Here is a 19,932-nt window from a genome sequence, read left to right as displayed (position 1 = left end):
TACCTACTTTGTTTGCCCCTTAACTCAGTAAGCCATGCTTTTTTATTATTTTTAAAAGTGCTGCTCTCATAAAGAAGGGAAATAGTACTTACTGGGTGCCTGTGATATTCTGAGCATTTTGTTAGGACTTTGTTAGCCTCATGTGTACTCTTTAAGGTAAACGTGTTGTTATTCTGGTTTTACTGATGAGCATTTGAGGCTCAGAGATGGAGCAGCGGCCACTGGGGGGAGAGCTGGACGTCAGCCCCGAAGCGGTGCATGCAAAGCCAGCGTGTTTTTTCCTAGCTAAGGCATTCCCAGAGTCTCAGACGGGTGCAGCGCCGAGGCTGACATTTGAGGTTATCTGATATTGGCAGAGAAGGTCTTAAGCTAGCTAGAGAGAGAGAAAGAGAGATGAAAAACACTAAAACTGTGGGGTTTTGTGTACATCATTATTATGTTATAGTGAAAATGGCTTTGGTGTACTCAGGAGGCTCAGGCTTGTTTGCAGTTTGGTCATTAACCACACTTTACAACCCTGGGTAAGTCTTTTGGTCTTTATTTTCCTTATTTCCAAAATAAGGATAATATATTCTCCATCTCAGGATTACTGTGAGATTGCTCAGATTCATGCAAAAATATCTTAAAACAATAAAATACAGTATGAGTGTGAGCACTGTTTTTACCTTAGACAATCCAGTCTTCTGAAGCTTAAGAAATGGCCTTTTTTTTTACCACCTGGTTTGTCCCTTATGGATGTTTTTTGGAGAAAAGGATTGAGTATTCCTTTCACTGCCAATGAGCAGACCTCATGTATCTGGAAAGAGAACTGTTCCATTTTGGGGCCTTTACAAGTGTTTTGGAAAGGCAGAGACAAGGTCTAAGCCACTTGTTATAAACTTACAGGTCTGGTGGTCAGCATCACTCCCACTGCTCTAATTTTTAAAACTTAAAACTGTGAAGTGTGATAGAATGTGCACAAAACACAAAGACACAGTTTAAGAGTGTATTTTAAAGCTAATAGCTGTTTAATTGATCTTCCGGACAAGAAATAGAACATTGCTTAGGACATCGCCACCAGGACTCTCCTAAGTAACCACTCTTCTGATTTTTATGGTAACTGCTTTCTGGCTTTTCTTTTTAGTTTTATTATCTAAATATGCACCTTAAGATTACAGTGTATGCTTTTTTTTTTTTTTTTTTAAATGGAGTCTCACTCTGTTGCACAGGCTAGAGTGCAGTGGTGCGATCTTGGCTCACTGCAATCTCCGCCTTCCGGGTTCAAGTGATTCTCCAGCCTCAGCTTCCCAAGTAGCTGGGATTATAGGCACCTGCCACTATGCCCAGCTAATTTTTTGTATTTTTAGTAGAAACGGGGTTTCACCGTGTTGGTCAGGCTGGTCTCGTACTCCGACCTCTTGATTCACCCACCTCAGCCTTCCAAAGTGCTGGGATTACAGGTGTGAGCCACCGCGCCTGGCCGTGTTTACTTGTTTTTTGAAAATTAATTATTTTTAGAAATGGGGTCTCACTATCTTGCCCATGCTGGACTTGAACTCCTGGGCTCCAGCGATCATCCAGCCTCAGCGTCCCAAGTAGCTGGGACTCTAGACACCACCGTGTCCACTTTATTTGCTTGTTTTTGAACTTCGTACAAATGTGGGTATGTTTGTTTCTGGCCTTTTGATTCATTCTTACAAGATTTTGTATTGCTGAGTGTAGCTATGATTCATTTATTTTCAATGTTTGTTGCATCTCTTAGTATGAAACCCACAACTTCAACATTCCACAGTGGATGGACTTATGAATTTCTAGTTTTTGGCTACTGTAGTACTATTGCTCTGAGCATTCTCGTGCATTTCACCTGTTATGTGTATACCTGTGTTTCTGTTGGGCATATTCCTAGCAGCAGTATTGCTGCATATCTTCACATTTGTTAGCTAATGCCAAGATGTTTTCTTCAGCGTTGATTATGCCAATTTACATTCCTGCTAGCATGTAGGAGGGTGTCTGTGGTCCCACATCCTTGTTAACGCTCAGTCTTGTGGGTCTTTTTCATTTTAGCCATTGTGAGTGTGCAGTAGTGTCTCCTTTAATTTGCATTTCCTTGATGACTAATGGAAATGGAACAGCTTTTCTTAGAATGATGACCGTTGGTATCTTTTGTGAAGTGCGTCTTCACATATTTTGCCGGTTTTTCTACTGGCTTGCTTACCATTTGCTTTGCAGAGCACCTTTATATATTCTGGAAACAAGCCTGTTGTTGCTGATTTGTTTGTAGTATCTTCTTCTAGTGTGACTTGACTTTCACTTTCTTCAGTGGTTTTGATATGCCAAAGTTCTTAATTCTGATTTGGTCCAGTTCATCAATCTTGTCCTTTATGGTTTGTGTTTATTGTGTCTTGGTATTTTCCTCTGTCCTGGGATCATGAAGCTATTATGTTATTTTCTAAAAGGTGTATTGCTTTGCTTTCTGCACATTTATCTACTGTCAGGAATTCATTTTTGTGCAGGGTGTGAGATAGGAGTCAGCTTCTTTTTAAATCCATGTAGACACTCAGTTGATCCAGGGGCATCGATTTAAAAAGTAGCCCTCTTGTCACTGCTCTGTAATGCCTACTTTGTCATAAAATTCCCCATAGGCCCGAGTCTGTTTCTTTATCCTCTCTGTTGGTGTATGTGTCTGCCCATCAACTGACAGCACATTGTCTTAATTCCTATGATATTGTAATAAATCTTGATATCCACGGGGAGCAAGTTTTATCACCTTATTTTACCAAAAGAGTGCCTTGCCATTCATATTATCACATGTATTTTGGAATCAACTTGTTCTTAAAAAAAAATACATGTTTGTGTTTATTGGGATTTTGAGTGGAATTTTATTGAATGTTTAGATCAATTTGGGAGAACTGAAAATTTCACAATACTGAGTATTCCAACCTATACTTTTTTTTTTTTTTTTTCTAATGTAAACACTGATTTATTTAAAAAATACTACAGAGGACAGATTTGGATTCAAAAAAAACACAGAGAATCATATACAGAAACAAAATGCACTGGACCCAGAGAAGCAGAGGAGCCACCACAGGCATCCGAGGGAGCCAACCTATACTTTTATCTTTGTATTTATTTTAGCTATCTTAAAAAAATTTAAAAATTGTTACATAACTTTTTGGGCAGATATTTATTTTGGCTAGATTTATTCATAGGTGTTTATTTTTATGCAATTAAAAATAGGAACATTTTTGGCTTGTGAGAATAGAAATGTAATTTTTTTCATATATATTGGCTTTGTATTAGTCTTACAAAGCTTATTAATTTTATAATGCATCTTTAGATCTTTCAGTGTTTTTCTTTTTTTTTTTTTTTTTTTTCTGGAGACTGAGTCTCCCTCTGTCACCCCAGGCTGGAGTGCAGTGGCATGATCTTGGCTCACTGCAAACTCCGCCTCCTGGGTTCAAGCAGTTCTCTGCCTCAGCCTCCCGAGTAGCTAGGATTACAGGCGCCCGCTGCCATTCCCAGGTAATTTTTGTATTTTTAATAGAGATGGGGTTTCGCCATCTTGGCCAGGATAGTCTCAATCTCTTGACCTCGTGATCTGCCCTCCATGGCCTCCCAAAGTGCTGGGATTATAGGCATGAGCTACTGTGCCCGGCCCCTTCTAGATTTTGTTTTATGCAGTTATATTTTCCATTTAGAATGATAATTTTTTCTTTTTTTGCTAATTTTCATACTTTTATTTTTTTCTTGCCAAAATTAGTTTGCTAGGACTGCAGACACAATGTTGAACAGAAATTGTAGAGTGGATATTTTTATCGTGTTCCACTCTCAGAGAGAAAGCTTTCAGCACTTCATCATTAAGTGTGATGCTTTTTGTAGGTTTGAAAAAATATATCCTTTGTGAAGTTAAGGAAGAATCTTTCTCTTCCTAATCTGCTAAGAATTTTTAATCATGAATGCAGTGGATGTTAAATTTCTCAGATGCTTTGCATCTTTTGAGGTGATTAACATAATAAAGGGGAAAATCATGCTATTAATATGGCAAGTTATATGGAATGATTTATTGTTAAGCCAGTAGCACCAGGACAGTCACTAAAATTGAATTTAAAAGAATGGATAGCTTCTAAGATAAGTATTGAAAAGTTCTTTTAGTTTTTGTATGAGAATTATTTCACTTTCTAGGAAGGTGTATTTTACAGATCATAGAATTATAGGTTGGTGATTAGTAATTGTCTATTCACTTTGCTGATGCATTTCTTTACTGTTGGCAGTATTGGTCTTTATCTTTTAAACAATGTAGCTAATGTATCTAGGTATGGATTTCTTTTTCCTTAGTGTACTGTGATACACTGGGCTTCTTGCATATGTGGCTTAATGTTTTTCTTCAGTTTTTGGAACATTTTCAGCCATTATCTCTTCAGGTATTGATATACTCTTTCTTTTTCTTTCTTTCCTTCTTCTTTCCTTCTCTCTTTCTTTCTCTTTCTTTTTCCTTCTCTTTTTTTTTTCTTGGACACAGGATCTTGCTCTGTCACCCAGGCTGGAGTGTAGTGACAAGATCAGAGCTCACTGCAGCCTCAACCTCCTGGGCTCAAGCGATCCTCTCACCTCAGCGTTCCGAGTAGCTGGGACTACAGGCTTGTGCCACCAGGCCTGGCTAATTTTTGTATTTTTTTGTAGAGACAGGGTTTTGCCATGTTGCCCAGGCTGGTCTCAAACTCCTGGGCTCAAGTGATCTGCTCGCCTTGACCTCTCAAAGTGCCAGGATTACAGATGTGAGCCACTAGCCCGGCCTTTTATTCTTTTTGAAGGTATAAAATTCAGTGGTTGATAGTACCTTCACAGAGTTGTACAACCCATCACCACTAATTTTAGAGCATTTTTATTGCCGCATAACACAAGCTTCATAACCATCAGCTATTGTTTAAATAGCTGTTTAAAAGTTATTTCTAATTGTAGTAAGATATACAGAACCTAAAATTCACCATGCAACTAGTTTTGTGTACAATTCAGCGGCATTAAGTGTATTTGAATTGTGCAACCATCACCAACATCTATCTCCAGAATGTTTTTCTCTTGTAAAACTGAAACCCTGAAGCCATTAAATAATAACTCCCCTTTCTCCCTTCCACAACCCCTGGCAGCCACCAGTCCACTTTCTGAATCAGTGACTTTGACGACTCTAGGTGCTTCATGTAAGTGGAACCAGACAACATTTGTCTTTGTGACTGGCTTACTTTACTCCACGTAAAGCCTTCAAGGTTCATCATGTTGTAGTGTTTCAGAAAAGGCCTAAAGTTCCATTGTATGGGCAGACTGGTAGACTCCATTTTGCATATCCATTCATCTGTCAGTCAACACTTGAGTCGTTTCCACCTTTTTACTGTTGTAGGTAATGATGCTGTGAACCTGGGTTTACAACTGTCTTTGGAAACTCTGCTTTTACTTCTTTTGGGTATAGGCCCAGAAGTAGAATTGCTGGAATCATATAGTAATACTATGTTTAATCTTTTTTGAGGAACTGCTGTAACCATTTTCCACAACAACTCTACCATTTTACACTTCACCAGCAGTGTTCAAGAGTTTCAGTTTCTCTACATCTTCACCAACACTATTTATTTATTATTTTTTTAAATACCATTCTGGGCTGGGTGCAGTGGCTCATGCCTGTAGTCCCGGCACTCTGGATGCCAACACAGGCAGATTGCTTGAGTCCAGAAGTTCAAGACCAGCTTGGGCAACGTGGCAAAACCCATCCTCTACAAAAATACAAAAAATTAGCTAGGTGTGGTGGCACGCGCCTGTAGTCCCAGCTACTGGGGAGGGGGCGGGGTGCTGAGGCGGAGGATCCCTTGAAGCTGGGAGGTGGAGGTTGCAGTGAGCCGAAATCACGCAACTGTACTCCAGTCCTGGTGACAGAGTATGATCCTATCTCAAAAAAATAAATAAAATAAAATAAAAATAAAATTCTAATGAATGTCAGCCATTGCTTTATACCTATTGTGTCATTTCTTTTTTTGAATTCCATTTAAACTTTAACATTTTCTCTCTATTCTCTCTTCCCTGTTCTTTTGAATTTTCCATCTTTTTGCCTTTCTTTACTTTATTCTGGATTTTTTCTGCAGACTTAGTTTCCTGTTTAGTTCTCTTCATGTATTTACAGTGCACTTAGGAAAAAGAGCCCATTCGTTGAGTATTTAACTTTCTCTTGTATTATTTGTTTAATCTGTGTAACTTTAAAAGTTGTCATTTCTCTACCCAAAACTTTAATCATGTGTCTTAATAACAAGACATAATAAGGCTTGTTATTTAATTTAATTTATTTATTTATTGAGATGAGGTGTCTCTGTCGCCTAGGCTGGAGTGCAGTGGCACGATCTCCACTTGCTGCAACTTCCGCCTCCCAGGCTCAAGTGATCCTCCCACCTCAGCCTCCCAAGCAGAGCGGCTGGGACCACAGGCGCCCGCCACCACGCCCAGCTAGTTTTTGTATTTTTTCATAGAGATGGCATTTCGCCATGTTGCCCAGGCTAGTCTCCAACTCCTGAGCTCAGACAATCCGCCTGCCTCGGCCTCCCAAAGTTCTGGGATTACAGGTGTGAGACACCACACCCCGCCTGACTTGTTATTTTGAAGTCTGTTTGTAATTACTCTCCTATCCAGGCATCCAGAGTTCAGGTTGGTCTTTGTTTCTGCTAGTTTTCATTTATTTTGTCCTGTGTGCCTGGTTATCTTTGCTTGTGTTTCACATGTTCTCTGTGAAAAATTGTTACAGGAATAGGCCAGGCGCAGTGGCTCACGCCAGTAATCCCAGCACTTTGGGAGCTGAGGCAGGCAGATCGCTTGAGGTCAGGAGTTCGAGACTAGTCTGGCCAATGTGATAAAACCCCATCTCTACTAAAAATACAGAAATTAGCCGGGCTGATTACACATCCCAGCTACTCGGGAGGCTGAAGCATGAGAATCTCTTGAACCCAGGAGGCAGAGGTTGCAGTGAGCAGAGATCGCACCATTGCACTCCAGCCTGGGCGACACAGCGAGACTCCGTCTCAAAAAAACAAACAACAACAGCTACAAAAGAAAAATTGTTACAGGAATAAACCAAGGACTAGATTATTAAGATGATGTTTTCTTTATCCAGAAATGACATGTGTTTTTATCTGCTAAGGGCTTTTGGACACAAACAGTCTAAACTCACTTTAATCTGATGTCAGGGATTAGAATTTTTTTCCGGGCCACCCAGATGCTTGGAAACTGGGCTGCAGTCCCTGTGAAGGCTGTTTTATTTCCAACTCACTCTCCTCCTAAAGTCTAGCCATTTGGGTTTCCAGCACACGTGGTGGGGGTTAACTAGGCCACCAACTTTGGAGGGCTTTGGAATGTAACCTTTGCCCTCCTAGATGACCCACAAGGTTATTAAAGTGATTCTCTGCACCCTTTCCCAGTATATACATGGCCCCAGGGCAAAGAGAACCAGCTGTTGCAGGCTCATGTCTGTGGATTTTAGTTGTCTGTGTTTCTTGACCTGGAAGTTCTTCTGTGCCTTCTTACTTCTCTGATGCTGCAGATGTTCTTTTATATCCAGCATTCTTAGTTGTGCTCGGCAGGAGTATTGGTCCCAGTGACCTGGTCAGCCCTCTTCTCTCTTTTACAAAAGGGTCTTTTAAAGGATTTTAGGATAAAGAAGATGTTGGACCTTGAGAGCTCATCTATTCCAGTCTCCTTCACATCAATACAGTAGGGTTTATCAATCACCTACCTTGTACCCAGCGCTGTGCTATTTATTATGGGAATTCTGAGGAAATGCAAGATGGTAGTGTTCCTTACATTCAAGGAATGTAGCTGGGGAAACAAGCACAAACGTAGATAATTAAGTAAAATGTTGGAGGCAGTGCTCAAGGGTCACGCAGAGCTAATGGTGTTGGAAGAAAAAAATTACAAAAAATTTAAAGATTTTGAATGACTTTTATTTGTGATTTTAGAATCAGGTAACACCTCATTTCCATGAAAGATAATTGTGTATTCCATTGAGCCATGGAGAAGAAGTTGGTTTTATAGACCTAAGGGCTGAAGAAAGCAGAAACAGGAAAAAAAAGAAAGTACCCTTACCACGTGCCAGGCACAGTTTACATACACACTTGATTTAATCCTCACAACAACCCACGAGGTAGCTGTTACTATTGTCTCTGTTTTACAGATGAGGAGGTTTAGGCACAAAGAGGTTTTTACAGTTAATTATCAGAGTGGTCTTCTGGGCAAGGACTTTTTCATGTATCCCTTTCTTCAGTAGGGAAATGGAAGCCCAGGAGAAGGGCTGCGAAAGTCCCTGGAACTGCCTTTTGTCCTCCTGGCTGGCGCCCTGGGCCTCTCCTGTTCTGTTTCTCTGGGGACTCAGGTGCATCTACTCACTCAGTCTTCTCTGGGAGTTTCCACGCTCCCCAGTTCATCTAGGCAAGGCATTGAAACTTGACTGTCCGGGGCCTCGCGAGGCCTTCTCTGCTCAGACCTACCAAGTAAACTGCCGTCCTGGAAAAGCTGATGTCAGCCTTCCCCCAAGTAAACAACAGTCCTCTTCACCTTAGCCTTGAGCGATGTATGAAGGGATGTTTCTGTCATGAATAATACCCCTACTCGCAACCAGTAATGCAGCTGTGCAGATAAGCTTAAGATTTCACCAGACAAAAGCTAAATAACTCACTTCCATGAGGGGCTGTTCTTCTTAAAAAATAAACTACTTTTTTACAGAAAAATTGCAAAGGTAATATCGTCTCATTGTAATATCTAACATTAGTGTGGTTTATGACAATCAATGAACCAGTATTGATGTATTATTATTAACTAGATTTCATGCTTTATTCATATTTCCTTAGTTTCTACCTAAGGAAAAATGTCATCTTTGTGTTTCAGACTCTCTTCCAGGATACCTCATTACATTTAGTTGTTATGTTTCCCTCGGCTCCTGTTGCCGAGACAGGTTCTCAGAGTTCTTGTTTTTGATGATCTTGACTGTTTTGAGGGGTACTGGTCAGGTGTTTTGTAGGATGCCCCTCTATCGGAATTTCTCTGATGTTTTCCTCATGCTTAGACTGGGCTTAAGGGTTTTGGGAAGGACTGTCACAAAGGCAAAATGCCGTTTTCATGACATCATTCCAAGTGTGCTTGATGTTGACCTCCACTGTCTGGCTGAGGTTGCGTCTGTCAGTTTTCTCTGCTGGATAGTTACTCCCCCACTTCATACTGTACTCTTTGGAAGGAAGTCATAGTGTGAAACCTAATCCTTTTTAGCTTGAAAGTAGAGTCATTATTTTAAAGTGTTTATACCATTATTATATTATTAAAAGAAAAATCTGTTTATAAATTGTCCTCTCTATAAAAGTTTTAAAAATTGTTTTCTTCAATATTGTCAAGTAGCCAGTTTCTTGCAAGAACATTTTATACGTTGTGGGGATTATTGGGCCAATTTGGATTCCTTCAGTTTTGAAGCAGTGGATTTCAAAGCTGAATAGAAAAGTCTGCAGTTTTTGCTTTTATCAGCCGCCAGACGCAGGCACAGGCTGCATGCAAGAAATCCTAACTGTTGCCCCGTCCTGTTTGGTTGTTGTGTGAACACTGGGCAGTGCTCGGCTTTGTGTTGGAAGCGTGTTTAATGAAGTCTCCCAGTGCAAAACTGCTTCCTACAGAGGAAAGGTTTACTCTGGCTATTGGACCATTCCACAGAAAGCTCACTATTTAACTTTTTTTTTTTTTGATACCGAGTCTCGCTCTGTCGCCAGGCTATTGCAACCTTCGCCTCCCAAGTTCAAGCGATTCTCCAGCCTCAGCCTCCCGAGTAGCGGGGACTACAGGCGTGCGCCAGCAGGCCCGGCTAATTTTGTATTTTTAGTAGAGAAGGGGTTTCACCATGTTGGCCAGGATGGTCTCGATCTCCTGACCTCTTAATCCGGCCGCTTCGGTCTCCCAAAGTGCTGGGATTCCATTTTATGTGGTACAAAGGCCCACTGAAACTTCGCCTCCTATGGAAACTTGATCTAGACTACTAGGCTGGCTCAGCGTAAAGCTGGAGTTACATGACAGTCGAAGTAGATGACCAGGGTAAAGTTACGTGGAAACCCTCCCCGTTTGCACAGCGAAAACTGAAAGAGTTTCGGTAAGAAAGTCAAATCATATATATTGTGCGCCACCTACTGGTTTAACGCACGACTACAGGAGTTCAGCTTATTTGCAGTTTACTTTCCTTTGAACTCACAAATACTGGGAAAAGCGGTTTTTCATTTTTCCAAAAATTGCACCAAGGTAAAGCAAAGCTTTAGTTGATGCGGGTGTGTTGTTTAGGCGTTAGCAGTACTGCCCTCACTATGCGCTCATTGGACAGTAGCGCAACCCCAAGAAAAGGATGGTTGCGGTGAGGGGTGCGTGCGCTGCAAGCAGGAAGCGCCAATACCTGATTGGCTTGTGGTGATTAATTTGTGAGTCCCGCCTTAGTCGGTCTGGTAGCTAGCTTACCTCCAGCCTCCACGGCTTTCGACGATACCACCAATTCTTTGTTTTCTGAGGCTCCTGAAGGGTCGCAAAAGCGGCGGCTCGGTTTTACCCAGAAGACCGCGCGTCGGCCGCTCGAAAATTTGCATACGTTTTCTCGCCGGGGCGGGGCTGGAGGGGGCGGGGCCACGGCGCTCTCTTGAACTCCACGGGCGGCTAACCTGGGTTTGGCTACGCTGTACTGCCTTTCATTTCGTTTCTCCTCACCGAGTATTTTCCATTATAGCTGTACACAGCTCTTTTTGTGGAAGATCATCCTTCCTCGTGCTAATCTCTTTGGTCCTCCAGTCGGCATGCGCGCTCTGGACTCTCGGACTGCGTCTGGGCCAGAAATGTCGAGGCGTCCCCGGAGCGGGTGGGCGGGAGCGCTGCCCCGCAGGCCGGCCGCTAACGGGCTCCCGGTGTTTCCCGCTGCAGGTGGTTCTGCTGGGCATGGACATCCTGTCCGCCCTGGTGACCCGGCTGCAGGATCGGTTCAAGGCGCAGATCGGCACAGGTGAGCTGCGGCACTTGTGGAGCGGACCCGGCCCCTTCAGACCCCCAGCCTTCCCTCGGTCTCCCGGCTTCTCCACTTAGCTGCTCCCAAACCCTCCCGGCCGCCACCCTGCCTCCCCTCCAGCCCCCTCGGCCTCCCTTCCGCTCCTCCCAGTCAGTCCGTCCCCGCCCTCCCCCGCAGCCCCCGTAGCACCCGCAGCCCTGGCCGGCCGCCCCGCTGCCTTCCCTTCCCGCTGGGCTTCCTGGCCTCTGGCCCTTCCCCTTCCCCATACCTTGTACTGGCTTCACTGTGTTCTCATACGGAAATTAGTAATACGTGTTCTAATATGAAATATTAGTGCCATTTTTATTTCTTATGCTAAATTAGCTGTCACCCTTTGTGCCAACCAAGTCATATTTGACCCTGACCGCGGTCCCCTTTAATGAGAGGCGGTTTTCTTTGAGAAATCCTGTAAAACCAAGCCAGTTGTATTTTTCCCCAGATGACTATGGTTGGCATTACTATTTTCACCTTGATTGTAAATGTCATTACAAGTGTATAGTAAACGTTCACTGTTATTCTGAAGGAAAAACGATGTGTCAGCAAAATGGAACAAACCCCACAGATTTCATAGATTTAAATACCTCTAAATTCCTGACCTCCGGTGTTTCATGGGGGCAGTATAAACACTAAGCAGCTCTATGCAACCATTTCCTTATGGAATTTCTCTGTTTTACATTGGTATACATGTATTGTTTTCTGTTAAGTTTCTGACCAATATGCTCCTTCTGAAAAGGTCGTGAGCTATTTTCCCATTCTAGCACCGACTGTTTACAAATTTTTTAAAAAAAACCTTTACTTTTAGAAATTTGATATTTTAATAGGGTTCCATTTTCCTCCTAAATTAGCTGAATTATTCAGGGATAGCTCTTGTTATAAAGGTTTGCAAGCTCTTAAAATAAGCTGATCTCTGGTTTATAGGTGCACTTGGAGCACTGGTGGGAGGGTCCACACTGGGTAGGTGGGGGAAGATGGAGAGCTGGGCTCTGTCTCATGTGTGTTTGGGTGTGATGTAAAACTAAAAATACACAATGTTGATGAAATGTAAGATTATTCATAAGTGCCTACCCCTTCCACCCCCAAACACATATGCTGGAGCCCCTCTCCTTGTCTTTTACCTAAATTTTCCTTTCTATTGACTCTTCCTATCAAGGTCTTCAATTTTTATCAGCTTACAAATACGTTTGGAACTGGCTGGAGGAACGTGGGGTAAGGAGGAAGACAAATAGTATATCTTTCCATTCAAAGGATTTTGCAGACTCTTTTGGTGACTCTCATGGATTTCAGCAAGGAGAGTAGTGCTGTGAGCAAAGATGAGTGGTTTTAGGAGGAGATACATCATTTGGGTCAGGGGTTTGTCTTCCCACGTAATTGAAATAGCAGTACTTGGTGACCGCAGACCCCCAAATAGGGTTTCATTTGATCAGTTTCCGTTTTGATTTTCAGTGCTGCCAAGTCTAATAGACAGACTAGGAGATGCTAAAGACTCTGTGAGGGAGCAGGACCAAACTCTGCTGCTAAAGATCATGGATCAAGCTGCTAATCCCCAGGTAGGGGCAAGAGATGTGTTTTGAGGTCAGCTGGCCAGTGCGCATGCATGCAGTTGCGAGGGTGTGTGTGTGTGCTTGCACAAACGGTGTGACTCCATAGACTTAAGCTGATGTATTACAGATAAAAATTTTCACAGCATTCCGTCTGTTTACTCATGCAAGATAGTTAAATAAATAAGTCACAAAAGTATGAGATGAATAGTGGATTTAACATGGGGGTATTGAATAAATTAGTGAATCTAATATATTTAGTTTTAATCCATTAGACCCTTCAGCTCATTTATGTAACCGACTCTCCAGTTGTCTGAAAAGAGGAAGCCGTGGTGTCTGGGAGTCAGGAGGCCTGGCTGGAGCCCTGGCCCCTGTCTTCTGGTTAATTGGGGCTGCTGGGATGGACCGAAACAGCCTTGCCTTCCCAGCTTCCACTGTCCTTTATTGGGGGGTGATGAGAAAAAGCAGAGGGTGAGTGTGTGATCTTTGGCAACTCACTGGCTCTTTTGGCCTGGCTTTCCTCACCCATAAAATGAGGACAGTTGTACCTCCCTTTTAGGGTTCTTGGGAGAATTAAATGCTTGTGTAAATGAATGTGTTTTAAAAATTATAATTTAGTATACTTGGTAACATGATAGATGTCATCATTTTCCAGTATGCTCTTGAGAGGATTAAATGTGTTGGTAGAGGATGGGACTAATTTGGCACCCGTTAAGAGGCTTGCCTTCTGTTGCTCCCTTACTAAGTGACAGCTGCAGCAGTCTTCTCCTTTCCTCACCTGTTCTTTGTCATCTACAGTACGTATGGGACAGAATGCTCGGAGGCTTCAAACACAAGAATTTCCGTACTCGAGAAGGCATCTGTCTCTGCCTTATAGCAACACTCAATGCGTAAGTCTGGGATGAGCCTGACATTTTTACCTGGCTGAATTTTTTTTAACTTTTTACTTAGAAATAATTACAGATTTACAGGAAGTTGCAAAGAAGTGTAGTATGAGGTCTCACACCCCCTTTACCCACCCTTGCCCAGTGTTAGCACCTTGAATAACTATAGTACAGCATCAGTCCCAGAACATTGAGATTGATACAATCCCTAGAACTTGTGCAAGCGTCTCAGGTAAACACATGTGCATTTGTGTGTATATGTAACTGTACAGTCACTGCAGGGCTCCCTCATGCTGCCATGTGTAGCTACATCCTGACCCCTGGCAACCGTGAATCTGTTTGAATTTGCACGAATCTGCTCTCCCTGCCTATGATTGTGTCATTTCAAGAGTGTTATGTAAATGGAATTATACAATATGTAACCTTTTGAGTTTTATCTTTTTTTCACTCTGCATGATACCCTTGAGGTTACACATCACATTGATAGTTCATTTTATTGCTAAATAGAATTCCTTGGTATAGATGTATCACAGCTGGTTAAACTATTCACCTGTTGAGGAACATTTGGGTGATTTCCAGTTTTTGGCTTTTATAAATGAAGCTGCTGTGAACATGCATGTACAAGTTTCTACACGAACATAAGTTTCCATGTCTCTTGGATCAGGGCCCAAGAGTACACTTGCTGGGTCATTTGGTAAGTTCATTTTTAGTTTAAAAGGTACTGCCAGTTTTTTCCCCAGAGTTGTCCACACTGTTTTACGTTCCTACCAGCAACGTCCGAATGATCTGGTTTCTACATACCCTTGCTAGCCATTGGATGTTGTCACTTTTTTATTTTAGCCATTTTTATATGTGTGTAGTAATACCTCATTGTGGTTTTAATTTGTATTTATCTAATGGCTGTTGATGGTGAACATTTTTTTCATGTACTTATTTTTAGGAGAGGCTTTTTTAAAATTATAAATTTCAAGACTTTTTTTCTGGTTATGAAAATAATACTGTATATATCATAAAAATTTACACAAGGAAAAAATAAAGATTACTGTAATTCTGTTACCTTCAGATAATCATTTTATCCTAACCTGTAAAGTTATGTTATTTTTAAAAACAAAATTGAGATTGTAATGTTTATATTACTTGTACATTTTTTCCATCTTAATATGTTAGCTTTTTCAGTGCCATTAAATTTGGCCATAAGTAGCTGAAGCTTTAAAAACAAAAACAAAAAAAAAACCTCTAGCCTTTGATCACAGTAGCTCCAGTTCTAGGAATTTATGGTAAGGTAGTAGGCAGATTAACCAAGAGATTTTTATTCTCAAAGGCCATTTGTCATGGCAGGGATGGTGATGGTGAAAATTGTAACTCAAATGTGCCCCAGTACGGTAGTACTTGGCTCAGATGTGCCCCAGTAGGCAGATGCTCTGATTTGATTGCAGTCTTTTCATCCAGCAGTATTGCCTGACTGTCTACCGTAGCAGAGGGCTCTGCCACAGCACATGGGAGAGTTAAACAAAGTCCCTCCAGTGACTCGTAGTTGGCTTACAGTGACAGAACAGTACTGCAGAGGCAGCACCTGTGAGGCAAGCGGGACCGGGGGTGCTCTGGCCCAGCCTTAAAGGGGTAGGGCCGGATTGGCCAGAGCCCTGAGGGACAGGAGGAAGACTCATCTGGGAGAAGCCACCCTAGGTTTTGAACTCTGTGCAAAGGGGCCATCGGACACATTTACTTTGGAGCCAGTGTGGATGGGATGGAGAGAGACTTGGTATGAGGTGGTGATGGGGATTGGGGAGACACAGGAAGGGCAGGTGTGGGCAGACAGGCGTCTGTCTTTCTTCAGTTCTCACTAACAAGAAAGCACTCCTTTTGTTTTCAGCTCTGGAGCGCAGACTTTAACACTAAGCAAGATTGTGCCACATATATGCAACTTACTTGGAGATCCAAACAGCCAGGTGAGTGGGAAGGAAAACCCGCGGGGGAGGTCATTGCTTACAGACTGTTGAGATGCATTCTGGTGCTCTGTGTATACCCAATAGGTGGGTGGGACTGGAGTCCTAATCTTCATAGAACAATGATGATTTTTTAAGAGATCCAGTACCCATTAGCATTTATAAAATATTTATACATTTAAATATATAAAATAAGTTTGCGTTTACGTTTAAAATTGGTAAATGTGGTGGCCACTCTGCGCTCTTCCATACACAGGGCTGAGAAATCAACTAGCCTAGAAACTGATGTTTTCCAGACCAGCCTCCAGGATAAGATGTCTGGCCACCACCTCTGCAGCCAAAAGGGGTGGTGCTGGGGGTGGTGGTGCAGAATCTGCTGAGGTGGGGGAGAATGATTGGAAGAGGGTCTGAGGGGACTTTTCTGAGGTGATGGGAATGTTCTACATTTTGCTTTGTGGGGGTGGCTTCACTGTGTATATCATTGTGGAAACTCCTTGAACTCTGAACCCTTAAGAACTGCAGATTTTAGGCCGGGCGCGGTGGCTCACGCCTGTAATCCCAGTACTTTGGGAGGCCAAGGCGGGCGGATCACGAGGTCAGGAGATCGAGACCATCCTGGCTAACACGGTGAAACCCCGTCTCTACTAAAAATGCAAAAAATTAGCCGGGCGAGGCGGCGGACGCCTGTAGTCCCAGCTACTCGGGAGGCTGAGGCAGGAGAATGGCGTGAACCCGGGAGGCGGAGCTTGCAGTGAGCCGAGATCGCGCCACTGCACTCCAGCCTGGGCGACTAAGTGAGACTCTGTCTCAAAAAAAAAAAGAACTGCAGATTTTACGTAAATTAACGAAAAGTACCACTTTTTTAGTGTGAGGGTAGGAGAGGAGCTGGCTGTCTCACCTGTGAGTTACCAGGCAATTCAAAAGTTGTACAAGTCTGGACTGGAGAAGTAGCATTGAACTCTCCTCCCAGTTCAATGCTATTTCTCAACCAGAGTCATTTTTATTATGTCATCTCATACAAACTGATAAGAATGATACTTCATTAGAAGAAGGGACAGAAAGTGGAACAGTAATTTACAAGGTAAATATATATGGGCAGTGGCCTCTCTGTGAAATCTTGGTTGATAATTGCTAAGTTACCCTCCCAGGAGGCTGTATCAGGCTGGCCTTCCACCCAGCCTCCCTTGGCCTCTAGCTCCCCTGAGTCTGCACCCCTCCCCTCCTGCTCTCCAGGCCCTTTCCTTACCTTGCTCTTAGTTCCAGCAGCAGGTGTCTCTCCCTTCTCTTTGGCTGTTGTGCTGCTCCTTCCACTCCAGCCTCTCCCCTCCTCACTGCCTGTTGTCTGCTGTCTCCCTGCTTGCTTATTCCACTCATGCCGTTTTTCAGCCTTTGTTGAAAATATATAGCATTAGGCTGGGCATGCGGTGGCTCATGTCTATAATCCCAGCACTTCAGGAGGCCAAGGTGGGTGGATCACTTGAGGCCAGGAGTTTGAGAGCAGCCAGGCCAACATGGTGAAACCCCGTCTCTACTAAAAATACAAAAATTAACCAGGCATGATGGCATTCACGTGTAATCCCAGCTACTTGAGAGACTGAAGCATAAGAATCACATGAACCTGGAAGGCAGAGTTTACAGTGAGCCAAGATCGTGCCACTGCATTCCAGCCTGGGCAACCCAGCAAGACTTTGTCTAAAAAAAACAAAAGAAAAGAAAAGGAAAATACATGGCATTGGAAAGAAATGCTTAGGATTTTTTTTTTTCTTCTAAGAAAGAAAAAGGCGAAGCCTCGCTCTGTCATCCAGGCTGGAGTGCAGTGGCGTGATCTTGACTCACTGCAAGCTCTGCCTCCCGGGTTTACGCCATTCTCCTGCCTCAGCGTCGCGAGTAGCTGGGACTACAGGCACCTGCCACCACGCCCGGCTAATTTTTTGTATTTTTAGTAGATACGGGGTTTCACCATGTTAGCCAGGATGGTCTCGATCTCCTGACCTCTTGATCCGCCCACCTTGGCCTCTCAGCGTGCTGGGATTACAGGCGTGAGCCACCACACCCGGCTAGACATTTTTATTTACTTAATCATACTTTATATTCAACGTTAATTTAAAAATAAATGGAACTATTTTTTAAAAAGATTCTAAATTACCAAATAGATGATTGTTTTGTACCCTTCCCCCTTTGGGTTTTGTTCCTGTTTTTGTTTTCCGTGGGAAAAATCCTTTGTAGAGACGGCACTCTGGGGGTGTGGCTGCTGCCACGTGGAGTGCTCTAGCAGAACAGAAAAGCCAACTTGCTGAGGTGATTCTATCCTCTTTCAGTTGCTGACTTTGGCCAGACAGGTGATGTGAATGTTCACACTGCCTGTGGAGATCTTAGAACCTGGGGTGTGTGGTGCGGGGCTGGCTCCTCTAAATGCACTTCTGCGGTGGAGGCAGTATAAAAACACAGGCCAGACCTACACCGTCCAGAACGACAGCAAGGGACGTCGTCTAGAATCCGGTTTGGGGAGGGAAGCACTGTATGGCTGTGCACCACACTGCCGTCCATCCCACAGGGTCCCCTCACTAACCCGTTTCCCCTTCCTCCTCTTTTTCTTCCACGTATATTTAGCGAGAGCTCGTGCTGTGGGCCTGCCTTGTGTGTCTGGATCCTTGGGCTTTTTGGGGAAGGGGATGGAGATTACTAGCTTAATTTTGCTTCTGAGACTCAGATTTTGCTTCTGTGACTGAGGTGGACCACATCCTCTAGAGGAAAGTGAAGGAAATGCCTCGTTGTCCTAGGGCTCTTCACTGATGTATAACCTCAGTATTTCCCTGCCCAAAAGATCATGCGTTCGGTGTAGATTTTAAGAGACATTGGGAGTGGAACGTAAGCACATTTAATATTTTGAATGGGTCCATTCTCATCCTTGAAGCTATTCAGGTGAGCCTCGGAGAGTACCTTACTCTTCACAGGGTTTCCTTTTCCCTGAAGTTCTCTGCTAGAGGAGGCCTCACTTAAAGGTTCCCTAAAGCTTCGGTAGAAAGGAGACAGGTAGGGCCTAGTCTGCTTTTGTGTTGGGCTACTCTCTGATACTATTTTTTTCCTTTAGATCTAGAGTTAACTTGTAAGTTCTTTAGGGATTTTAACAAGATTTCCTTTATTTTAGAAGTACACAGATTAAATTTCAAACGATCAGCACAATCCCACATTCTCAAAATGCTGATTCAGTTGTTTAAGAATTTAAGATAATGTTGAGTCTTTAACAGTTTGACATACTGTTCTGAAGTTGCCAAAAGGCAGAGTATGTTAAATATTAATACTTGAGCTACCTGATGCAATGTAAGACACCTAGGTTAAAGGCATAGATCCCTGCTTTGTATGTAATAGCTGACCTTGGGGTCACTTGGATCTTGAACCTCAGTTTCCCCTTTAAAGTGGAGGCAGTGGTAAGTGCCCCACCCCTCAATCCTTATGAGAGTCCTTGCAGTGAATGTTCTTAGGTGCTGGCGTGACCTGTTGGTCCAAGTAGAAGACTCTCAGAAGGCCAAGTTACTCAGTAGTCTCCTCCTCATCTGAGATGGCCATTTTCATTTGCAGAAATCATGCACCTACCATGTGCCAGTGGGTTTCTGAGAAACTTAGGTGTATAGTGCTTTAAATATATGAAAAGCCTTAATTGTAGGATAGCCTTAGTGTCTTGAGATGTATTTGTGATACTGACATAGCCATACTTACCCCAAACATTGGCAGCCCTGGAGTAGACTGTGCACATACTGCCACATACCAGACACTAGTTTCACTACCACAAATCAGGTGCTCCTGACTGATTGTGGGTAATAGTAATAATACAACTGAAAAACAAAAGTAGTACATTTAAATGGATCACATCTTACTGCTGTATAAATCATAAATAGATCGTATAATTTTAAAAAAAATTTATGAAGAAACAGATAGTTTTTAAAAATAAGATAGAAAATGTGAGACTTGTTTAAAATGTTTCATTAAGTCAAAAATTCAAGTTAGCACTTCTTGCCTAGTGTCTTTAATGGCAGTTACACTTTTTGTGCCAGGAAGCCCTAGGCTTTGGCCAGGAGTTTGGAACCTATAGTGGTTTTGTGGGTTGAGTTCTAGGCCTGTGTGTCTGCTTTTGAGAAAATTCTTATTATTTGTTTTGTTTTTTAATTTCCCCCACCTCATCCGTAAAATGAGATTGTTACTCTATGGGCAGCTTTCAGTATTCTGTAGTAGACAGGATTTACGGCTAGAGTATTCCAAACTGAGACTCTGAAAATAATCCATATATTCACATGTGCCTTAGGAATGGTTTGTCCGCACATATATTTGCACACATAGACATGCACATACACAGACATACAGTCAATCCATATCTCTCTTCTGCCAGGAAGTTCTGCCATCCACCTCCCCGATACTAACCAAGTTAATTATTCCTGCTTCTGGGGTTCTTGTGTAGCTTGCATGTGCTTTTGCTGTTGCCTTTATTTTAATTTTTTCATTAACCTTTCCTA

General features: G+C 42.8%; 1 protein-coding gene and 1 non-coding gene across 6 annotated transcripts in view; one reads left to right on the top strand and one right to left on the bottom strand.

Moving 5' to 3' along the window:
- LOC112617142 (CLIP-associating protein 1-like) overlaps positions 1–19,932 on the top strand; it is a 304,701-nt gene that overhangs the window by 105,574 nt on the left and 179,195 nt on the right. For 4 of the 5 annotated variants that reach the window (XM_025373871.1, XM_025373874.1, XM_025373872.1 and 1 more), the window contains exons 3-6: positions 10,936–11,014; positions 12,500–12,603; positions 13,393–13,484; positions 15,352–15,427. The exons of the other annotated variant lie outside the window; for it this stretch is intronic. In XM_025373871.1, coding sequence (XP_025229656.1) covers positions 10,936–11,014; positions 12,500–12,603; positions 13,393–13,484; positions 15,352–15,427 — 351 coding nt within the window. The remainder of the gene's footprint in view (positions 1–10,935; positions 11,015–12,499; positions 12,604–13,392; positions 13,485–15,351; positions 15,428–19,932) is intronic. 5 annotated transcript variants of the gene reach the window in all.
- On the bottom strand, positions 10,252–10,377 carry LOC112617183. The gene has a single exon (XR_003117865.1). It is a non-coding gene; the product is annotated as a U4atac minor spliceosomal RNA (small nuclear RNA).

This window comes from Theropithecus gelada, unplaced genomic scaffold (assembly GCF_003255815.1).
Source record: "Theropithecus gelada isolate Dixy unplaced genomic scaffold, Tgel_1.0 HiC_scaffold_15884, whole genome shotgun sequence".
Classification (NCBI taxonomy): domain Eukaryota; kingdom Metazoa; phylum Chordata; class Mammalia; order Primates; family Cercopithecidae; genus Theropithecus; species Theropithecus gelada.
The sequence above is the reverse complement of the archived record's forward strand: the minus strand, read 5'-3'. Positions and strand labels throughout refer to the sequence as shown.